This window comes from Scyliorhinus canicula, chromosome 11 (assembly GCF_902713615.1).
Source record: "Scyliorhinus canicula chromosome 11, sScyCan1.1, whole genome shotgun sequence".
NCBI lineage: Eukaryota > Metazoa > Chordata > Chondrichthyes > Carcharhiniformes > Scyliorhinidae > Scyliorhinus > Scyliorhinus canicula.
This window is the reverse complement of record NC_052156.1, coordinates 40219375-40243182: the sequence shown is the minus strand read 5'-3', so window position 1 is coordinate 40243182 and position 23808 is coordinate 40219375. Positions and strand designations below refer to the sequence as shown.

The window sequence follows — 23808 nt, the reverse complement described above, 5'->3', positions numbered from 1 at the left end:
ACAGTGGTGAACTACTGCTGCTATCATGAATAAAATTAATTTATGTTTGATTCCACAAACTCGTGCTGGATTATTCATAGTTGTCAAGTGGAAGTACAAAATAAACTGAGTCAGGATTGGGAAGCCACAACTGTGATTGGCTGTAAATATGGAGTAAGATGGTAGCTAAAGTGCTGAATCACGCATCACAGCTGATTATATTTGATTTAGCAAGAGTCAATGAATTGGCAGTTACATGAACAATAGGACTGATTGAAATTGAAAGTTTGCAGATATCGTTAAGATTTATACAGATGTATTAGTCGCTGCTATATGGAATAAGTCTTACCTGCCGAAGCTCGGAAAGCCCTTTGAGAATAGCTTGCTGTCGTTCCCGATTTCTCACCAGATCAGGGTTCAGAAGAGGATCTCTGGGATGGTCTGAACTATAGCTTTGATGCTGCAGGTGATCTGTAACTGAAAAAGGGTGCAACGGAAAACTTTGATATCAAATCTGGACTTAATATATTTTCCCAGACTCTCATCTATCACCTTCAAGATGATTGAATAAATCAGTGCATTCTTACTATGGAAATCAATCATTTTCATACATCTGAACTCAATAAACTTTCCCTCCAATTTAAATATGTTCTAATGTAAAAAAGACAATAGCAGTGCATGAGTTGTTAAAAGTGATTAATCTGTGCCTTCGGAGATGCAGAATTAACTGCAAGTTGTGACAGAACTATTTGCATTTTAATGGATCTGTTGAAAGATTATTATATTTCTGGTACAATAAGCCAAGAAAAGCACTTTAAACTGCAGCAGTTTCAAGAATTAAACAGAAAAGGTCAGGTATGTGGCAAACTAAAGGGTGGCACGGTGGCGCAGTGGTTAGTACTGCTACCTCACAGTGCTGAGGACCTGGGTTCGATCACAGCCCCGGGTCACTCTCTGTGTGGAGTTTGCACATTCTCCGTGTGTCTGTGTGGGTCTCACCCCCACAACCCAAAGATGTGCAGGTTAGGTGGATTGGCCATGCTAAATTGCTCCTTAATTGGAAAAACAAACTACTCTAACTTTATTTTTTTTTAAAGTACGTGGCAAACTGATATCCGGAGATAGCACTTCTTAAATGAGCTCTTAAATTAAAAACAAAACTGCATAAATACCATTGCAATTTTTGTACTGTGGGTCATTTGTTGAAGGTCTTGACATCGGGGCATCAGGATCCAAATGGTATACTTCATCTGTGCGCACATAAGGAACAAAGTTTGATGATGGTGGTCTGTCACTGTCTGATTCATTAGCAGATACAGTCCTCTGGCACCATTCATCTGCATTTATGTTTGGAACTGCATGAAGATCCTTTTGTTCCATTTGGAGATGTTTGTTTCTCAGTGCAGGAACTGGTGGAGATGCAGACCTAAAGAAAAATAGCTTCCATTAATCTCAATTTCCCATTCCATTACTTTTTTTTTCTTTTTTTAAAATAATTTTAGAGTATCCAATTCATTTTTTCCAATTAAGGGGCAATTTAGCGTGGCCAGTCCACCTACTCTGCACATCTTTGGGTTGTGGGGGTGATACCCACACAAACACGGGGAGAATGTGCAAACTCCACACGGACAACGACCCAGAGCTGGGATTGAACCTGGGACCTCGGCGCCGTGAGGCATCAGTGCTAACCACTGCGCCACCGTGCTGCCCCCCCATTCCATTACTTAAGCTTGCAAGAAAATCATATCACAGAATCCTTTCAGTGCTGAACGAGGCCATTTGGCCCATCGGGTCTGCACCAACTGTTCAAATGAGCACTCCATCCATGTCCACCCACCCTACCCCTGCAACCCTATAACCTAATCTGGACACTAAGGGACAATTGATCATAGCCAATCCACCTAACCTGCATATCTTTGGACTGTAGGAGGAAACCGGAGCACCAGGAGGAAACTCACGCAGACACAGGGAGAATGTACAAACTCCACACAGACTGATCGGAGGCCTGAATTGAACCCGGGTCCGTGACACTGAGGCAGCAGTGCCAACTACCCTGCCACCCCAAAGAGTTTCCATTCATTATACAGTTACATTTTTTATAGTAGTACGTTTTTTTACTTGGTATTGGGTTGCTTTAGACATGGTTTAAATATTACTATCGTCAAATTACCAAACAAAAAACATTTTAGCGTCAGCCCAACACTATAAAGTTCAGTTCCTTCATGAATATCTGAAATATGTGGGGTAGAATATTATTGTATTTTGGGAGAAATCAATTATCTTTTCAGGAAACGCAGAACTTCGAAGATTGGAAAAAATAGATTCATCAATTGATTTGATTTATTATTGTCACATGTATTAGTATACAGTGAAAAGTATTGTTTCTTGCATACAAACAATGCATATCATACACAGGGAAGGAAGGCGAGACTAGAATATAATGTTACAGTTATAGCAAGGTGTAGAGAAAAGATCAACTTAATATGAGATAGGTCCCTTCAAAATTCTGATGGCAGTAGGGAAGAAGCTGTTCTTGAGTCGGTTGGTACGTGACCTCAAACTTTGGTATATTTTTCCTGACGGAAGAAGGTGGAAGAGAGTATGTCCAGGGTGCGTGGGGCCCTTAATTATGCTGGCTGTCTTTCTGAGGCAGTGGAAATTATAGATAGAGTCAATGGATGGGAGGCTGTTTTGCATGATGGATTGGGCTACATTCACAACCTTTTGTAGTTTCCTGCGGTCTTGGGCAGAGCAGGCTCCATACCAAGCTGTGATACAACCAGAAAGAATGCTTTCTATGGTGCATCTGTAGAGGTTGGTGAGGGTCGTAGGTGACATGCCAAATTTCCTTAGTCTGAGAAAGTAGAGTCATTGGTGGGCTTTCTTAACTATAGTGTCGGTATGGGGGGACCAGGACAGGTTGTTGATGATCTGGACACCTAAAAACTTGAAGCTTTCGACCCTTTCAACTTCGCTCCCATTGATGTAGACAGGGGAATGTTCCCCACTACACTTCCTGAAGTCGATGACAATCTCCTTTGTTTTGTTGACATTGAGGGAAAGATTATTGTCATCGCACCAGTTCACCAGATTCTCTCATTCCTGTACTTTTGTCTCGTCATTGTTTGATATCCGACCCACTATGGTGGTGTCATCAGCAAATTTGAAAATGGAGTTGGAGGGGAATTTGGCCACACAGTCAGAGGTATATAAGGAGTATACTAGGGGGCTGAAGATACAGCCTTGTGGGGCACCGGTGTTGAGGATGATTGTGGAGGAGGTGTTGTTGCCTATCTTTACTGATTGTGGCCTGTGGGTTAGAAAGTTCACGATCCAGTCACAGAGGGAGGAGCCGAGGCCACGGAGTTTGGAGATGAGTTTCAATGATGGTGTTGAAGGCTGAGCTGTAGTCGATAAACAGGAGTCTGACATAGGTGTCTTTGTTATCTAGGTGTTCCAGGGTAGAGTGCAGGGCCATGGAGATGGCATCTGCTCTGGACCTGTTGCAGCGGTAGGCGAACTGTAGTGGATCAAGGCAATCCAGAGGCTGGAGTTGATTTGTGCCATGACTAACCTTTCGAAGCACTTCATGGTGATGGATGTCAGAACCACTGGACGATAGTCATTAAGGCACGCTGATTGTGCGTTTCTGCTATCCTAGTAGTCATGTTTCTCAAGTCTGTTTCTTCTCAAAGTACTTACATGATGCTGTCTTCAAATATATAAATTACGTCCCCTACAATCTTCCTCTGTAAACTCTCAATAACCAAAAAAGGCTGTAGACAGGTAGAGAAGGTTGAGAGGCAGAGTTTACCTTTGTCAATCACATAGGATTTGTTATTGAACAATTTGACAAGAGCCCTATCAATAATGTGACTGGTGTAAAGATAGAATCCCTACAGTGCAGGAGGCCATTCGGCCCATCGAGTCTGCACCGACCCTTAGAAGGAGCACCCTACTTAAGTCCACGTCTTCACTCTATCCCCGTAACCCTACCTGACTTTTTGGACACTAAGGGGCAATTTAGCATGGCCAATCTACCCAACCTTCGCATCTTTGGACTGTGGGAGGAAACCGGAACACCCAGAGGAAATCCATGCAGACACGAGGAGAAAGTGCAAATCCACACAATCACCGAAGGCCGGAATGATAATAATAATAACCCGGGTCCCTAGAGCTGCGAGGCAGAAGTGCTAACCACTGTGCCACCGTGCCACCCTACTTATTGGAGGAATTAAAACATGGAATTCCAACAATCATGCACATAGATTTGGGACATGTTAGCCCATTCAGGGCAGTTTGAGGGGAAAGGGAGATTGGAGATGATGGTAAGGTCTAGAGTTGCATTTTGAGAAGAGGATGATGATGGCAGATTTAAACGGGTGGGTAAGAGACTGAACCCAAGGACAAAGAAACATTACTAATATTGGGTAAGGAGCCAGGAAGGGAAGTTCGACTTTCAGCATTTTAGTGGAAATAGGGTTGAGAGATCAGGAAGTGGGTCGCATTGACAAAACGAACTTGGAGGGAGCACAAAGGTGGATAGGAAAGAAATTATGACATGATCAAAGTTCAAGAATTGATTAGGGAGGAACCTTAGAGGAGTTTGCCCTGGTGGGCTAGGGGAAAGACAGAGAGGGAAACAACAGAAGCAGCTGATCAAATCGTCTCAATCTTAGTGACAATGAAGTCCACAAGCCCAATCCTAATGACAATGAAGTCCACAAGCCCATTGCATTTGTTGGAGGTGGAGTAGAGGAGATGGGGAGTAGGGTTTAAGACGACATATTTCAGCAGAGAAAATAAGTCAGGGATTACCTTTGCATTCCAGAATGATCCTGGGAAAATGAGCAGTTTTGATAATTGAGAGAAAGCTTCATGTGGTCCAGTCAGATCAGTAAATAGTTAAACCAGTTGCCAGCCATATGCAAGGGAATGAAGATGAGGGTTGGACTGGGGGAAGGACCATTGAGAGACCGAGTAATGGCTTTAATGGGGATGAGACCAAAGGTAGAGGGGAGGGTGCATTGAGCAGATTGGCAAATGAAGAAACATTGTGGTGAATGAAGAGCCAGTTCAGATTTTTGAAGGGCACCTTTAAGCAAATTAGAAAGGAGATTTATCTGGGTGAACTCAGAAGGAAGTGGGGTTGAGAGAGGAAGGGTGATGTGGGTGCAGAGCGATACAAAGAAGTGATCAATAATGACCTCATCTGTGATTGACATGATAGAATACCAGGTGAGACGAGGTAGGAAGGTCAATGGGTGGCTATGAATATAGGTTGCAGAGAGAATAGGAAATGGAGTTGGAGCTTGAAATCAGTGAGGACAAAAAGTAATTGGAGGAAAGCAAATGAAGATAGTCTGAGAAATTTATGATATTTAGATGGAGAACATGATTTCAAATGAGACGAGTGGAACAAGACGCGATACTTTACAATGGAGAAAGTCTCAGAGGATTAGGGAGACAGGGTATGAAATGAAAAATGAAATGAAAATCGCTTATTGTCACAGGTAGGCTTCAAATGAAGTTATTGTGAAAAGTCACCACATTCTGGCGACTGTTTGGGGAATCTGGTATGGGAATTGAACCGTGCTGCTGGCCTGCCATGGTCTGCTTTCAAAGCCAGTGATTTAGCCCTGTGCTAAACCAGCCCCACTATGGTTCAGTGGTAAAAGCCACAATGCAATCATGACAGTTTGTGGCAAGGGCAGCATAGTGGCATAGAGGTTAGCACTGAGGTCCCAGGTTCGATCCCAGCTCAGGGTCACAGTCCGTGTGAAATTTGCACATTTCCCCGTGTCTGCATGGGTTTCACCCCCACAGCCCAAAAGATTGGCCACACTAAATTGCCCCTTAATTGGAAAAAAAATAATTTGAGAAAAAAAAAAGACAGTCTGGGACAAATGGTGTACGGTATAGCCAAGCGTGGAGGCTTCATTTTAGAGGGAAGATGTTAAGTTCACAGAAGTGGCCACATAGGAAGCGCAAGGACAAAAGATTTATTTACAGTAGGACGAAGACTCTACACTAGTCCCAGAAGCGTTACCAGCACCCAGCCCACACGGGCTGGGGTTTTTATATTCTGGTTTGTTCTCCTGCTGATGAGAAAACGCTATCCCTCAGCGGGGTACCTTGTACTCCACAAGACTCACAGCAATTCTAATCGACCTGACCCCGTGGGTCTCGTGTTGGTTACAACAGAAGAAAAAACAAAGAAATATACAGCACAGGAACAGGCCCTTCGGCCCTCCCAGCCTGCACCGATCCAGATCCTATATCTAAACTTGTTGCCTATTTTCCAAGGATTTACTACCCCCTGTTCCCCGCCCGTTCATATATCTGTCTAGATGCATCTTAAATGATGCTATCGTGCCCGCCTCTACCACCTCCGCTGGCAAAGCGTTCCAGGCACCCACTACTCTCTGCAGACAAAAACCTTCCACGCACATCTCCCTTAAACTTTCCCCCTCTCACCTTGAAATCGTGACCCCTTGTAATTGGCACCCCCACTCTTGGAAAAAACTTGTTGCTATCCACCCTGTCCATACCTCTCGTAATTTTGTAGACCTCAATCAGGTCCCCCCTCAACCTCCGTCTTTCCAACGAAAACAATCCTAATCTACTCAACCTTTCTTCACAGCTAGCACCCTCCATAACCAGGCAACATCCTGGTGAACCTCCTCTGCACCCTCTCTAAAGCATCCACATCCTTCTGGTAATGTGGCGACCAGAACTGCACGCAGTATTCCAAATGTGGCCGAACCAAAGTCCTATACAACTGTAATATTACCTGCCAACTCTTGTAATTAATACCCCGTCCAATGAAGGCAAGCATGCTTTATGCCTTCTTGACCACTCTATATTGACCTGCGTTGCCACCTTCAGGGTACAATGGACCTGAACTCCCAGATCTCTCTGTACATCAATTTTCCCCAGGACTCTTCCATTGACCGTATAGTCCACTCTTGAATTAGATCTTCCAAAATGCATCACCTCGCATTTGCCTGGATTGAACTCCATCTGTCATTTTTCTGCCCAACTCTCCAATCTATCTATATTTTCCTGTATTCTCTGACAGTCCTCCTCGCTATCTGCAACTCCACCAATCTTAGTATCATCTGCAAACTTGCTAATCAGACCACCAATACCTTCCTCCAGATCATTTATGTATATCACAAACAACAGTGGTCCGAGCACGGATCCCTGTGGAATACCACTAGTCACCTTTCTCCATTTTGAGACACTCCCTTCCACCACTACTCTCTGTCTCCTGTTGCCCAGCCAGTTCTTTATCCATCTAGTTAGTATACCCTGAACCCCATACGATTTCACTTTTTCCATCAACCTGCCATGGGAAACTTTATCAAACGCCTTACTGAAGTCAATGTATATGAGATCTACATCCCTTCCCTCATCAATTAACTTTGTCATTTCCTCAAAGAATTCTATTAGGTTTGTAAGATATGACCTTCTCTGCACAAAACCATGCTGCCTATCACTGATAAGTCTATTTTCTCCCAAATGTGAATAGATCCTATCCCTCAGTGTCTTTTCCAACAGTTTGCCTACCACCGACGTCAAGCTCACAGGTCAATAATTTCCTGGATTAACCCTGCTACCCTTCTTAAACAAAGGGACAACATTAGCAATTCTCCAGTCCTCCAGGACCTCACCCGTGCTCAAGGATGCTGCAAAGATATCTGTTAAGGCCCAGCTATTTCGTCCCTCGCTTCCCTCAGTAACCTGGGATAGATCCCATCCGGACCTGGGGACTTGTCCACCTTAATGCCTTTTAGAATACGCAAAACTTCCCCCTTCCTTATGCCGACTTGACCTAGAGTATTTCAACATCCATCCCTAGCCTCAACATCCGTCATGTCCCTCTCCTTGGTGAATACCGATGCAAAATACTCATTAAGAATCTCACCCATTTCCTCTGACTCCACGCATAAATTCCCTCTTTTGTCTTTGAGTGGGCCAATCCTTTCTCTAGTTACCCTCTTGCTCCTTATATACGAATAAAAGGCTTTGGGATTTTCCTTAACCCTGTTAGCCAAAGATATTTCATGACCCCTTTTAGCGCTCATTATTGAGCGTTTGAGATTTGTCCTACTTTCCCGATATTCCTCCAAAGCTTCATCAGTTTTAAGTCGCCTAGATCTTATGTATGCTTCCTTTTTCATCTTAGTTAGTCTCACAATTCCACCCGTCATCCATTGTTCCCTAATCTTGCCATTTCTATCCCTCATTTTCACAGGGACATGTCTGTCCTGCACTCTAATCAACCTTTCCTTAAAAGACTCCCACATTTCAAATATGGATTTACCCTTAAACAGCTGCTCCCAATCCACATTCCCTAGCTCCTGCCGAATCTTGTTATACTTGGCCTTTCCCCAATTTAGCACTCTTCCTTTAGGACCACTCTCGTCTTTATCCATGAGTATTCTAAAACTTACGGAATTGTGATCACTATTCCCAAAGTAATCACCGACTGAAACTTCAACCACCTGGCCAGGATCATTCCCCAATACCAGGTCCAGTCTGGCCCCTTCCTGAGTTGGACTATTTACATACTGCTCTAAAATACTCTCCTGGATGCTCCTTACAAATTCTGCTCCATCTACGCCTCCAACAGTACATGAGTCCCATTCAATGTTGGTGAAGTTAAAATCTCCCATCAAAACCACCCTATTGCTCCTACATTTTTCTATAATCTGTCTACATATTTGTACCTCTACTTCATGCTCGCTTTTGGGAGGCCTGTAGTAAAGTCCCAACAATGTTACTGCACCCTTCCTATTTCTTAGCTCTACCCATATTGCCTCAGTGCTCGAATCCTCCATTGTGCCCTCCTTAATCACAGCTGTGATATCATCTCTGACCAGTAATGCAACTCCTCCAGCCCTTTCACCTCCCTCTATCCCTCCTGAAGCATCTATACCCTGGGATATTTTGTTGCCAGTCTTGTCCTTACCTCAACCAAGTCTCAGTAATACCAATAATATCATATCCCCCGGTACTAATCCAAGCCCTAAATTCATCTGTCTTACCTGCTACACTTCTCGCATTAAAACATATGCACCTCAGACCATCTGTCCCTTTGCGTTCATCATCTGTTCCCTGTCTACTCTTCCCCTTAGTCACACTGAGTTTATTATCTAGTACCTTACTGGCTTTAGTTGCTGCCTGTTTACTGGCCTCTAACCTCCTAATCGGGTTCCCATCCCCCTGCCACATTAGTTTAAAACCTCCCCAACAGTGTTAGCAAAAGCACCCCCTAGGATATTGGTTCCAGTCCTGCCCAGTTTGTAGACCATCCGATTTGTAATGGTCCCACCGCCCCCAGAACAGTTCCAATGTCCCAAAAATCTGAACCCCTTCCTCCTGTACCATCTCTCAAGCCACATATTCATTTTGACTATTCTTGAATTTCTACTCTGACTGTCTCGTGGCACTGGTAGCAATCCTGAGATTACTACCTTTGAGATCCTACTTTTTAAACTTATCTCCTAACTCCCTAACGTCTGATTGTAGGACCTCATCCCGTTTGTTACCTATATCGTTGGTGCCTCTTTGCACCACGACAACTGGGGTTCACCCTCCCCCTTCAGTTTGTCCTGCAGCCGATCTGAGACATCCCTGACCCGTGCACCAACTCATTTCACACTCAAGTTTCTTTTAAGAAAGCAAGTGAACGTTCATTCTGCAGAGAGTGGGGAGTGGGCCGGTGATAGCTCTGGTCCAGTCCACAGGGCCAACAATCAAAGGGAAGATGATTGATGAGATTAGCCCCCAGTGGACATGCTGAGCAGGAAAGTCAACTAGAGAATAGGATGGGGCAGTTGGAATTGCTGTTGCAAGGAAGCAGCGACATGTGTTTTGATGGGCCCTTCGGTGGATGCCCAGGAAGGAACAGGGGGAAGTGACAGGCTTATCCAACAGGAAGTCAAGACTGGGATGGCTCCAGGAGATTAGAAAGGTCAAGGAGTACTGAAGAGTTGGAGTAGGAACTCGAGAGAGCAGAATATCTGACGGGGAAGAAATTAAACAATGCATGAAAACATGCCGGGGGGGGGGGGGGTCTAGGATGAAAGGGAGGGCAGAGTCTATGATGGGGAAAAGGTAAAAATCGAGACAAAAGAGCAAACCTCTGAGATCATCCTCTGCCATTTCCAGCATGATGCAATCACCAATCAATTCTACCCCTCCCCTCCATGTCAGTATTTCAAAGGGACTGTTCCCTCCACAGCACCCTGGTCCACTCCTCAATCACCCCCAACACGTCACCCCTTTCCTACAGCACATGAGCATGCAATTGCAGGAGATGTAACATTTACCTCCTCTCTCCTGACGATCCAAGGTTCCAAACACTCCTTCAGCAATTTACATGTACATCTTTCAATCTAATATACCGTATTCACTGCTCACAATATGCTCTCCTTTATATTAAGGAGACCAGAGAATGGATAGCTACTTTGCAGAACACCTCTGCTCAGTCTGCAAGCATCATGCTGAGCTTCCAGTTGTTTGCCATTTAAATTCACCATGTTGTTCTCATGATCACATTTCTGTCCTCGACCTGCTGTCGAGTTCCAGTGCAAGTTCGAGGAACCTCTTATTCTGATTTTGGTCTCCTTATTTAAGAAAAGCTGTATTGTCATTGGAGGTGGTGGAAACAATGTTTACTGGATGTTCCTGGGCATGGAGGAACTGCCATGTGAGGAGGTATTGAACAGGTTGGGTCTGTACTTCTTGGAATTCAAAAGAATAAGTGGTAATATGATTGAAATATATAAGATTATTCGGGGGTTAGACAGGGTGAATGCTGGGATGATATTTCCACCCATGGGAGATGTTATATTTTAAATAATGACTTGTCTAAAATATATATATATCACTCTTGAATCCACCAGGGTGATAAAATAACCAATAGTCTTCTTGTTGACAGATGAACTATTTAATGAGTGATAAAATAATAAACTGTGGGTCCTTTTACTCAATACTAAACTAATAAAGAATTAATACAATACAAATAACTGTATAACTATACACTATTATAACTATACACTAGTATAACAAACTAGTTCTAACTTATCTCACTCTAGCTATTCTATGTCTTGCTTGTTCACTGTTCTGAATCACATCATCATCTGACTTACAAAAAGGCGAGAAACCAGTTCTTACAGTATCCAACTGTGGGCCATCTACTGTTGAAATGACTGTACTACATTTACATACATTGACCATGTCATTGAATATCACTACAGGAGAGTCTAGGACCAGAGGGCGGGGTAAGTGAATGCTCATTTAAGTTGGATTGGAGGAAGTAATTCTTCTTGCGTGGTGAATCTTTGAAACTCTTTACCTCAGATAGCTGTGGAGGCCGAGTCCTTGAATATTCTCATGGCTGAGATCAATAGGATTTTAATCAGTAGGGGAATTAAGGGTTATGTACAGAAGGCAGGAAATTAGATGTAGTGAGTGTTAGATCAGCCATGATATTAAATGGCAGAGTAGGCTGGAAAGGCTGAATGGCCTACTCCTGTTCCTATTTCTTATGGTCTTCTGATTAGGCACTTAAAAGCCTTCTGGACTCAACATGGAGTTCAAAAATTTCATACCATGAACGTGGTCAAACTTTTGATTTTTTTGACATGTCCCAATTCGAATTGAACAGGGCTGTTCATTATTCTGATACTTACATTCACTCTGGATTAATGCTTTGTCTCTTTACTACAGCCATTACCACTCCCCTTGCCCTTTGTTCCATGGCATCTTTGTCATTTAACCTCTCCCTCCCTCTACCCTATTGCACAATTTTACTTTTGTCCTTCCTCCCCTCCCCCCCTTTTTTACAGCATAAAGCCCAGCACATTTTCATCCTCCTTCATTTCTGAAGAAGTCACATTAACTCGGATTCCTCCCTCCACAGATGCTGCCAGTTTTTCCAGCACTTTGTTTTACAGATTTCTGCAGGTGTTATGTTCCCACTGCACCATCAAGCCTATCAACATTCTATTCCTTCCTCAATAAATGGTCATTGTAAGTACAGTAAATCAGATGAGACACAGATCCCATGATTGGTTCAGTCCCCTCCAGTGCTCCATATCGTTTCACCCCCAGCTGGGATTCTGACCAATTCTGGAGCTCTAGCAGCAGCGTGAGAATTCATTTTCTGGTTGTTGAGTTTCCCAGGGTCCTTTTCCACTGAAGGAGGAATGCTTTGATTCTGGGATTGGTGACACTGGCAGGCTATACAGGGTGAAATGCCTGCTGTTGGGTATAGACAGCAGTAGCAATGGGTAGAGGGCTGCTAGCAGCTCATCAGTACCTGCCACATTGGTGGAATGAGATGCAAACTTGCCTGATGCAATTCCCAGGTCAGCTCTTCTAGAATAAGGCATTCTTAACCCAGCATCCATGAAGGCGGTCTACAATTTTTAGTACCCACCTGAAACATTTGTCAGCAGGTAATCGACTGTTTGAGTTGCTTCTTGGGGCAGGGTCATCCTGGAAATAGAGTTATCAATCAAGTTAAACAATTATTTTCACAGTTTATCAAACACACAGAACTTGTTTTGATTGCCTGTGTACCTTCACAAAAAGAATAAATTGGAAAACAGATTGACTCAATTGTTCATTTAGAGTATTCAGTGAAGTAGAAAATTATGTTTTACACATTTACAAGCATCCTTATTAATGAAACAAAATGTCCATCCTTGAGTATGCAGGAACACACACTCAAGCTCTCAAAGCGATTTGAGACAGTGGAGGATTGCATCATTATTACACACACATATATATATAATATATATAAATATAAATTTAAAAAATAATAATAATCACTTATTGTCACAAGTAGGCTTCAATTAAGTTACTGTGAAAAGCCCCTAGTCGCCACATTCCAGCACCTGTTCGGGGAGGCTGGTATGGGAATTGAACCTGTAGATATTTCAGATATATTGTATTATATGTATATGGTGCATTAAGGGTTAAAAGCCTGGGTTAATATGTGACCACTCCAGTAATGTCTTTCAAAAATCCTTATTTGAAAGATAGCCAGGCTTTGTGGCCACAAAAGGGATAATTAAAGCATTGTAGCATTTGGGCTAATTTTGTTTATCACAGAGGTTTCCCTGGGGAGTAGACAGAGAAAGAGACATTGTGTTTAGCTTTAGTAAGATGATGAAGTTAATGGGAGGATCCAGTACCTGAAGCAGTCAGGTGTTGAATTTCAATTCCGTTTAGATTGGGGATGTGGACAGCAGCTTTTTGCAAAAGGCTGGGAAGTTAAACAATAGTTTGACAAGGACAAGAATCTGAAAGCTGGTTCCTGAAAGATCTCTCTTCCACAGCAGTTTATCCAAGACAACTCTTTCCAGTAAGTATTCCTGGGTTGGCTAACAGCATTTAAAAGTAGGTTTTGACTGAAGATGGGTTTTGCTCGAGTGGAGATAAAAGGTAATAGTTAGGAGTTAGCATTTAATTTTCATTGTTAAGCATTGTTTAAGGTAATTGTAGGCTATTATCTTATATGATGTTAAAGTTATTTTAGTCCTGCGTTAGCAATACAGTTTGTTTTAATATTCCATATCGCTATTTTTGTGTGGAATCACTCCTGGAACAAAGTATCCTTTCCTTATAGTCTGACAAATTAAATAATATTGAGGTTTCTGTCCAGTATCCTAGTAATTGTTGTGGTCTGGTCCAGGATCACAATAGAATAGAATTTACAGTGCAGAAGGAGGCTATTCGGCCCATCGAGTCTGCGCCGGCCCTTGGAAAGAGCACCCCACTCAAGCCCCACACCTCCACCCTATCCCCGCAAACCAGTAACCCTACCCAACCCTTTTGGACACTAAGGGCAATTTAGCATGGCCAATCCACCTAACCTGCACATCTTTGGACTGTGGGAGGAAACTGGAGCACCCAGAGGAAACCCACGCAGACACAGGGAGAACGTGCACACTCCGCACAGACAGTGACCCAGCTGGGAATCGAACCTGGGACCTGGAGCTGTGAAACAACCATGCTGCCCTGTATTCACTTTGTGGCAGCAATTGTGTAAAGCTGCAACCTCAATGTCATTGTTAGCTCAAGCTGGACACCACCCCCTGCTAGGTGATGAGAAGTGCAGTGTCTTCAGTCTATTTCTGTTATCTTTCCTGCACCACCTGTACTGCACCCACACACTCTTGGCCACCTTGCAAATAGGTTCAAAGCTAGTTGTTGCCCATTGTCCATTGAAACATCTTTGTTGGGGAAAAACAGTCTGGGTGATATGGAGCAGTTTCAGAATATTAATTGCACAGTAGAACCACCTGGTAGCCAGAGGTAACAACTGTATCAACATTTCTTTCTCATATAACATCAGATGCCATGTCATGTATGCTCTGCCTGAAGGCAGATCCTTGGCTCATTGTCTGCTGATACTTCACCCCGAACCATTTTCTTGGCAGTTTCAGTGTCGGTTTGCCATTGCCTTCTACTCTCTTAGGCAGAGTGAGGAGATAGGTTCCAAGTCAACCTCAGCCATGTCACCAACTGATATAAGAAAATATGAGAAGGCAGACATGGGGGTATTTGGTGGAATTCATGGTTTTTGTACAAGATTTAGTATATTGCCTCTCTCCTCTCCAGAAGCTGTGGCCTTAGGTCGAGTTAAGTAACTCTTGCGTACACCAACCAAATGGCCATTCCTCATCTGTGAGCTGGGACAGTGAATACTGGAAGACAGCAAACCTCTCAATTGGAGTAATAGGATAGTCATTCTTAGCTGGCACCCTGTCTGATTTTCTCTCAACTTAGCCTGGAGATGAGGATATCACGAACCATATTCCAAATATACCATAGTATACGTCAAGTATACAACACAAGAACTACTTATTAGAATGTTTCAGTTCTATAAGGAGGAGCACTTTTTCCTCTAGTACATATTAGGAGTCTTCAAATCAGGTTTTAAGTTTTAAAATTGTTCAGATATTTATCACAAGTGAAAATACAGGGAAATGATCACCAGTTTTCATATAACAGGTAACAGGTAGATAATGTCGTTTTACTATAATACTGAACACGTTGCTATATAGCAATAAATTGACTTCATTACCTGGTGCAGAACAGACAGTCCTTGTTTTTCTGCAGGCTGAGGTAACACACCAACAACTATTTTTGCCTGTAATGCTGGCACCACTGGTGAAGGCTGCCTCTCTGCTGACAGCTCTTTTGAGGGCTGCCTTTTTTTAGCTCGATGCTCTGGAACACTCTTTTCCAACAACTGCAACAGTTCCATCTGTCTCTTCATTTTTTTCTCTTCTCTCTCTCGTTGTAACCCTTTAGGATATCGTTCTGAAGCAGGGACGTACCTCTTACTTGTCTTGTTAGCATTCCATTCTGGACGTTTTTCATTTTTCCCTTTCTTAGTTCTTGCAAATTGATTGTATGAATCATCAGATAGTAAAACATTTTCTTTTTCATTCACCACAATCTTTTCACTTGGCTTCTTTCCGAGTTTCTTTGTGTTTGGCACCGTGTTGCATTCTGAAGCTGTATCTGGTGAATAGATCATCACAAGGTGGTCTGCAACTTGCACAGTGGGAAAGTTTCCAATCAACTCACATCTCTCTGGAAAAATCAAAAACTGTTGCAATAATTCTATTTGAAACAATTAAAATGGCATTTCTTATAGTTACAAAATCATAAAAATATACAAAACCATAGAAATCTTACAGTGCAGAGGAGGCAGCCATTCAGCCCATCAAGGCTGCACCAACTTACGAAAAGAGCACTCTACCTAGGCTCACTGCCCTGCCACATCCCCATACCCCCACCTAACCTGCAGATCTTTGGACTGTGGGAGGAAACAGGAGCACTGGGAGGAAACCCACGCAGACACAGGGAGAAAGTGAAAACTCCATACAGACAGTCACCCAAGGCCGGAAATGAACCCACGTCTCTGGCACTGTGAGGCAGCAGAGCTAACCACCGTACTACCCCATTATAGAAGATGTCATAATGATACTATATTGGGAAACAATGAAACAAAATTCATAAACGCTAGCTCAAAATTTAATTGTGCGACAAATAAAGTTTTAAAGTTGAAACATGCACTTTCTATGCGGGGCAAGTAATTAGGTAAAACAAGTGATATGTTATTGTTCAGAAATTGACATTTTCACTTTTGTATGATACTTGCGCAGAAATCGGACAAAAAGTAGGAAAAATAGAAATTCACTGGATTTCTTGTGTGATGTAATATTTTGCCAGACAGTAACGAAACACTACCTCTGAAGTGATATTTCCATTAGTGGGGCATCGAGCATTGTTTTCACACCTATTTTGTATACTATTTGTAAACTATTGTGTGTACCATTTTACTTGGAACAGTTAATAGCTACATAATAAGGGTACTGGAATTATTGTTTCTCAAAGTATCTATCATAAGAGAGATTACACAACCTTATGATAAACACAGGTATTGTTTCAAATTACCTTGAAATTTTGAATTCACAGCCATGTTGCAATTGGACGAAATTCAATCTGGATTTTATGCCAACACAATTTCATAGCAGTACTGTGCTTTGTTTAAATATCACCTTAAACCTGGTTTAGTCTATGATGTTAAAATGTTTGTAAAATTGAAACAGACTAAATTGACTTTTATATTCTTGTAAAATAAATCTGGCTTTTTATTGCAAGTGCTTTCGTAAATTCTACTGCAAACATGGATTTTGTAGCAATCAAATCTATCATTAAAAGCTAAATTATTGTGGGGAGTGATTGGTCATAAAGCTGGTCTGACTTCAGGAACACATTGACGCCGCTGTTAAGGTGATGGAGAATTGCGATTTGGCGTCCACTTCCCTTCAAAAAATGGATGTCTCCAGTTGGAACCACTTCATATTCTTGTGGAGAGGGTAATAAATTAGTAGTAATCCAGTCATACATCAGAAAATTAATTGAATTTTCTGAGCTTTTCCTTCACTCTCAACTTCACAAGATCTGAAAATTAAGAGTGATTTTGTTTCACAATGCACCTATTTTCTGGATTCTTATCTGAAAAGGTATTCCGAGTTGTAGGGAGAAGGCAGGGGAGCAGCACGAGGTAAATTGTTCTTTCAGAGAGCCAGCACATACGAAAGGCTGAATGGTTTCTTTCTGTGTTGCAACAATTCTATGATTCTGTGATAATCTGGCCCATGCAGTGGTAAATAATTAACTGGGATTAGTGGCTGTGGCTGAGTTAGGGGGTTGTGGGTTCGCCCAATTAAATCTCACTAAATTGATAAAGAAGAGGAGGGTTTTCACAGGTGTCCTGGACGATATCTGGCCCTAAACCAATACTACAAAGCTGAATGTCTGGGCATTGCTGTGTTGCTGTTTGTGGGATCGTGATTTAGGTTTCACATTTCCTAAGGCAGTGATTACACTTCAAGGGTTACTTCATTGGCTATGAAGCGCTTTGGGACATCCAAATGTTCCAAATGCAGCTTTAGAAATGTACCTTATTTCTTTTATCCAGGATTATAACGATTATAGTACAAAATATGATCAATACAAAAGAATGCCAATTTCCAAGCTTATAATTGATAAAATATCCGACATCACCTGATCAGCCTTTATATTTTCTAAGTTTGCCAAACCAACAATGGAGAGAATCCTACTACACATTTATTCTTTCATGGACATTGCTGGAAAGGCAAACAATTCTTGCCCATCCCCAATTCCTTTTGAACTCAGCGACTTGCTAAGCCATTTCAGAGGGTATTGCCATGGCATTTCAGAGGGTATTGCCAAGGCATTTCAGAGGGTATTGCTGAGCTATTTCAGAGGGTATTGCTGGGCTATTTCAGAGGGTATTGCTAAGCCATTTCAGAGGGTATTGCTAAGCCATTTCAGAGGGTATTGCCAAGGCATTTCAGAGGTTATTGCTAAGCTATTTCAGAGGGTATTGCTAAGCCATTTCAGAGGGTATTGCTGGGCTCTTTCAGAGGGTATTGCTAAGCCATTTCAGAGGGTATTGTTGGGCTATTTCAGAGGGTATTGCTGAGCTATTTCAGAGGGTATTGCTGAGCTATTTCAGAGGGTATTGCTGGGCTATTTCAGAGGGTATTGCTAAGCCATTTCAGAGGGTATTGCAGGGCTATTTCAGAGGGTATTGCTGGGCTCTTTCAGAGGGTATTGCTAAGCCATTTCAGAGGGTATTGTTGGGCTATTTCAGAGGGTACTGCTAAGCCATTTCAGAGGGTATTGCTGGGCTATTTCAGAGGGTATTGCTGAGCTATTTAAGAGGGTATTGCTGAGCTATTTCAGAGGGTATTGCTGGGCTATGTCAGAGGGTATTGCTGGGCTATTTCAGAGGATATTGCTGAGCTATTTCAGAGGGTATTGCTGGGCTATTTCAGAGGTATTGCTGGGCTATTTCAGAGGGTATTGCTGGGCTATTTCAGAGGGTATTGCTGAGCTATTTCAGAGGGTATTGCTAAGCCATTTCAGAGGGTATTGCTAAGCCATTTCAGAGGGTATTGCTAAGCCATTTCAGAGGGTATTGCTGGGCTATTTCAGAGGTCATTGCTGGGCTATTTCAGAGGGTATTGCTGAGCCATTTCAGAGGGTATTGCTGGGCTATTTCAGAGGGTATTGCTGGGCTATTTCAGAGGGTATTGCTGAGCTATTTCAGAGGGTATTGCTAAGCCATTTCAGAGGGTATTGCTGGGCTATTTCAGAGGGTATTGCTGAGCTATTTCAGAGGGTATTGCTGGGCTATTTCAGAGGGTATTGCTGGGCTATTTCAGAGGGTATTGCTGGGCTATTTCAGAGGGTATTGCTAAGCCATTTCAGAGGGTATTGCTGGGCTATTTCAGAGGGTATTGCTGGGCTATTTCAGAGGGTATTGCTAAGCCATTTCAGAGGGTATTGCTGGGCTATTTCAGAGGGTATTGCTAAGCCATTTCAGAGGGTATTGCTGGGCTATTTCAGAGGGTATTGCTGGGCTATTTCAGAGGGTATTGCTGGGCTATTTCAGAGGGTATTGCTGGGCTATTTCAGAGGGTATTGCTGGGCTATTTCAGAGGGTATTGCTGAGCTATTTCAGAGGGTATTGCTAAGCCATTTCAGTGGGTATTGCTGGGCTATTTCAGAGGGTATTGCTGGGCTATTTCAGAGGGTATTGCTGAGCCATTTCAGAGGGTATTGCTGAGCTATTTCAGAGGGTATTGCTGAGCCATTTCAGAGGGTATTGCTGAGCCATTTCAGAGGGTATTGCTGAGCTATTTCAGAGGGTATTGCTGGGCTATTTCAGAGGGTACTGCAGTGGATCTGGCGTCACATGTAGGTCAGGTGAGATAAAGTCAGCAGTTTTTCTTCCCTAAAAGAACAGAAGTGAACCTGTTGGGTTTTGAATGCCAATTGATAATAGTTTTATGATCACCATTACTGATGCTAGCATGGACACAATTTTATCCATTGATTTAAGTTCCCATCCGTTGTCTTGGTGGGATCTGAACAACCCCCAAAGCACTCGCCTGAGCCTCTGGATTACCAGTCCAGTGACATTACAGCAACAACCTCCCCATTCAATTTAAAAGATAAATATATTCTTTTAGGAAATATTGTTGAACATCCTGCTATTTCAAAAGAAATTTGGAGAGAACAGTGAATCCTGGATGAATTATGGGGCGAGATTCTCCATTGCCCGACGCTGAAATCAGGAAACGCGTTTGGGCAGAGAATAGGTTCCAATGCCGAAATCGCAATGGACGCCGACCTGACGCCAAATTGCAATTCTCAGTCACCTCGACAGTGGCGCCAATGTGTTCCAGAATGCACATACAGTAATCAACATTTACATATCATTAGTGGGCCCACCCCAGTAATCTCCGGGGCCTCCTCGATTCTCCTCCTCCGAAGGGCTGAGTTCCCGACGGCGCAATGTTATTAAAAAATTGTGAAACCGGCGTTGAGGCTGATGAGAGAGAGAGAGAGAAGGTAGGACACAGAGGTACAACCGTGGCTGACGGGCCGTACACTTGATGGGCAGGCGAGGGTGAGCCCTGCCAAGGCCGGGAAACAGGCTGTAGCCGGGGTGACCCCCCCACGCGACTGGGGCGTGGACCACCATTACCGCAGCCTGCATGGCAGCCATTTTGCTGCACACCCACTGACCATTGGTTCTGCAGAACGACAATGGCCGTATGGGTGCACCCCCCCTCCGCCACTACCTGCCAGTGGCAACGCCCATAGTAGCCCCTACGGGGCGTGAGCTTGGAGTGTACACCTAGCAAGGGCAGTGCCAGCCAACAGTGTCCCTGGCATCAGGGACCAGCGCCAGGGCCAGATACCTGCAAAGTGCCAGGCATCGGTAGGGCTAGGTGTGTGGGGGAGTACCTATGAGGGCAGAGCCTGCAGTGCCAACTGTGTCGCCCGGTGGACCTGTTGGGTACAGGGGCACACACCATGCTAACATGTTGGCCTTTCACCGCCTGCAGACAATGGATATTGGAATTCAACCAGCAACGGTGGCCTTCCTGCTAGTCGCCGCAACCCTGGGGGTTGCCCTACTGCTGCACGAGCTGACGCTGCTCAAGGAAGAGGAGGAAGCTGCAACAGCAGAACGTGCAGCAGCAGAGCGCGCAGCAGCGGAGCATGCCGCAGAGGGACAGATGGCAGCTGCCCAGGGTGGATTGACAACTGCCCAATAGGCCAACAAGGAGGTGCCGCACAAGGCCTCGTGTGTACCAGCAGCGCCCGTCATTCGAGGATCTGCCGGATCAGGCATGCCGGCTGAGCAAGAGACAGCGTGATATATATGCCAGATGTGGCACACCTAGCGCTGCGGGGGTATGGGGGAGGACACCCGCTCCCGGTGACCGTCAAGGTGACAGTCGCCCTGAATTTTTATGCCATGTGGTCCTTCTTGGCGCCTCTTGGGAACTTGTCCGGGATCTCTCAGACCTCGGTGCACAGGTGCATCTGCACCGTCACGGAGGCCCTATATTCCCAGGCAGGTCAATACATCCACTTCAATGTGGACCAAGCCAACCAGGATGCCCGTGCAGCCGTGTTCGCCACCATCGAAAGGATGCCCCAGGTCAAGGAGGTGATCGACAGGATGCATGTTCCCCCATGAGCACCTGTAGTTGACATGCCGTTCTACACCAACCAAAAGGGGTTTCATTCGATGAAAGTACAGCTTATATGTGACCATCAGCTGCGCATCATTTACCTCTCTGCCCGATACCCGGGCAGTGTGAACGATGCCTTCAGCCTGGCACACTTGACGATTCCTGACATATTCGAGACCCCCACCCCGGGCTGGGGTGTTGGCTCCTAGGTGATGGGGCTATCCACTGCGTTCGTGGCAGATGACGCCTATCCAGAGGCCACAGACCGACTCGGAGACACTTTGGTGTTCTCTAACCGTGGTCCGTAATACACTGACTGCGACCACCCTCTGGGTTTGTCACATCAGCCAGTGACTGCGCCATCTTCCTCTCAGACTGGATTACCTCCCCATGTCTGGTCCACGGGGCCAGCGCCTGGGCAATGCCGTTGACGTTCCCAGTCATGGCCTGCTCTGACTGGGCCACATTCAGGAGCACTGCTGCGATGTCCGGGTGGCTCAGGCACATGGTTGCCTGCAAGACGGCAACCCTACCCTGCACAATGCCCCAGGCCTGGGGCATGCTGATCCAGAGCCAAAACCGTCACCCCCTAATGCCTCCACCGCAGACGTCACCTGTGCGGTGTTGGCCTGGGTTGCACGCATTGTCGTCACCACCTCCTGCTGCTACACGCGGTTGGACTCCTCCAACTGCACCTGCAGGTACTGGATGCTCGCCAACAACCCCTCATGTTGACGCTGGCTCTGCGTCTGCATCTCTATGATTGTTGGGACTGTATGTTCCCGAAGCCCGAAACCTGTCTGGACAGCAGCTAGTTCTGAGTTCGGCCTGCCCTCCAACTGTCCGCACCTCGAGAGTTCCAACCTCCACCTGCTGTACCAGATCAGCTGTGTGGTGCGCACCAGATAGTGTCCCAGGAGCCTCTTCACTAAACTGCCCAACGGAGGTGAGTGTCTCCTGGAATGATGGAGGGTGCTGGAGGCAGCTGTGACGGAAAGTCATTGTCATCCTCCAACTTAACGGTTGTGGAATGAGTCCAGTTTTGCTGTTGTGAAAGTCCACAAATTCTGCATCAGCGTCAACACTTAGTCTCAGAAACAGAGAATCCTGCCCATGGTGTTTATTTTTTTGAAAGTGCGTTTTTAAGCAAAATAAATTACAGGAGGGGAGGTCATCACCTCAATTTTTTAATTAAAAGGCTCATGGAAGAATACAAGAACAGTACAAGATGGGAAATAATAAAAGAATACAGTATTGAAGACTTGGTGCAGCTTCTGAACTGCTTGCTTTAACACCATGGTGCATGTAAACAAAAGTCTCCTGCAAGTTACCAATGCATAAATTCTCAAACTCTGAAAAGTTTCCTTTTCATTTAAGTAGTAAATTGTAGAAATTTGTGCATTTTTACATTAGTGTGCATATTCTTTTTGTTCCTACCCTCGATATAATGTGTTTGCTAATAGAAGTATTGTCTGGTTAACTCATTTATTTGACAGAGAATTTACACCACAGTGACAGTCCATTCAGCCCAGCCAGTCGTTGTTGGTGTAAACTCACCATATGAACAAACAGTTCTTTTTAAAAAATATTTTTATTCAAGACATTTTCACATATATACACAAAATATCAGAACAACAAAACTCCAACAACCACAACCCACCTGCCCCCCCCAACACCAAAACAGCAACTTCCCCATTTTAACTCTTCCCCCATCCTCCCACGCTGACCCCTCAATACCCAAAGAAATCGATAAACGGCTTCCACCTCCGGGTGAACCCTTCTGCTGACCCTCGCAGTGTGAACTTTAACCTTCTCCAGCCTCAGGAATTCTGCCAGGTCGCTCACCCACACTCCCGCTTTCAGCAGCTTTGAGTCCCGCCACCAAGCAAAATCCGTCTCCGGGCTATCAGAGGCAAAGGTCAAAACATCAGCCTCTCTCGCCACCTAGACGCCTGGGTATTCCGAAACCCCAAATATCGTCACCTCTGGACTCCAAACCACCCCCAAACCCAACACCTCGGATATCACGTCCAAGAACCACTGCCAGAACCCACTCAGTCTTGGGCACGCCCAGATCATGTGGGCATAACTCGCAGCCCGCCTCACACCGCACACCTATCTTCTACCCCTGCAAAGAACCTACTGACCCTCGCCACCGTCATGTGGGCCCTATGCACCATCTTAAATTGAATGACGCTTCCACCCTTTGCAAGGCCTCTGCCCAGGTCCCCACCCCCACCTCCCCTTCCAGCTTCTTCTCCAATTTACACATAATATCCCAAAACAGGGCTCCCTCCCACTCCCACTCCATCAATTCCTTATAAATATCCAACATCTTCCTCTCCCCTATTTCATCCTTCAATGGCAATTTGCTCTACAGGTCCAGCGGCGGCAGCCCATGAAAGGACGGCACCTCTCTCCTTACCAAGTCCCGAACATGCAGGTACCTAAAGCAATTCCTCCTGGGCAACTCATACACTTCCTCCAAGTCCTCCGACCCTGCCAATTTGCCCCTATGAACAAATCACTGAAGCACTCAATCACCCCCTGCCGCCACTCCCTAAACCTCGCGTCCAGCCAGCTGGCGTAAACCTATGGTTATCGCTGATCGGTGCCCAGATTGTAGCCACAGAAGTTGGCCACTTCCTGACCCAAAATGGCGATTTACAAAGGTTGCAGAGAAAACTGGACAATTATAAAGAGACAA

The 23808-nt window shown here is 44.5% G+C and overlaps 1 protein-coding gene across 5 annotated transcripts in view; it reads right to left on the bottom strand.

Moving 5' to 3' along the window:
* ccdc66 (coiled-coil domain containing 66) overlaps positions 1-23808 on the bottom strand; it is a 117572-nt gene that overhangs the window by 2414 nt on the left and 91350 nt on the right. For 2 of the 5 annotated variants that reach the window (XM_038812806.1, XM_038812810.1), the window contains 4 exons: positions 15089-15603; positions 12434-12492; positions 1152-1405; positions 329-456 (listed from right to left, as the gene is read on the bottom strand). In XM_038812806.1, coding sequence (XP_038668734.1) covers positions 329-456; positions 1152-1405; positions 12434-12492; positions 15089-15603 — 956 coding nt within the window. The remainder of the gene's footprint in view (positions 1-328; positions 457-1151; positions 1406-12433; positions 12493-15088; positions 15604-23808) is intronic. The other 3 variants (XM_038812807.1, XM_038812808.1, XM_038812809.1) reach the window with 3 other exon arrangements.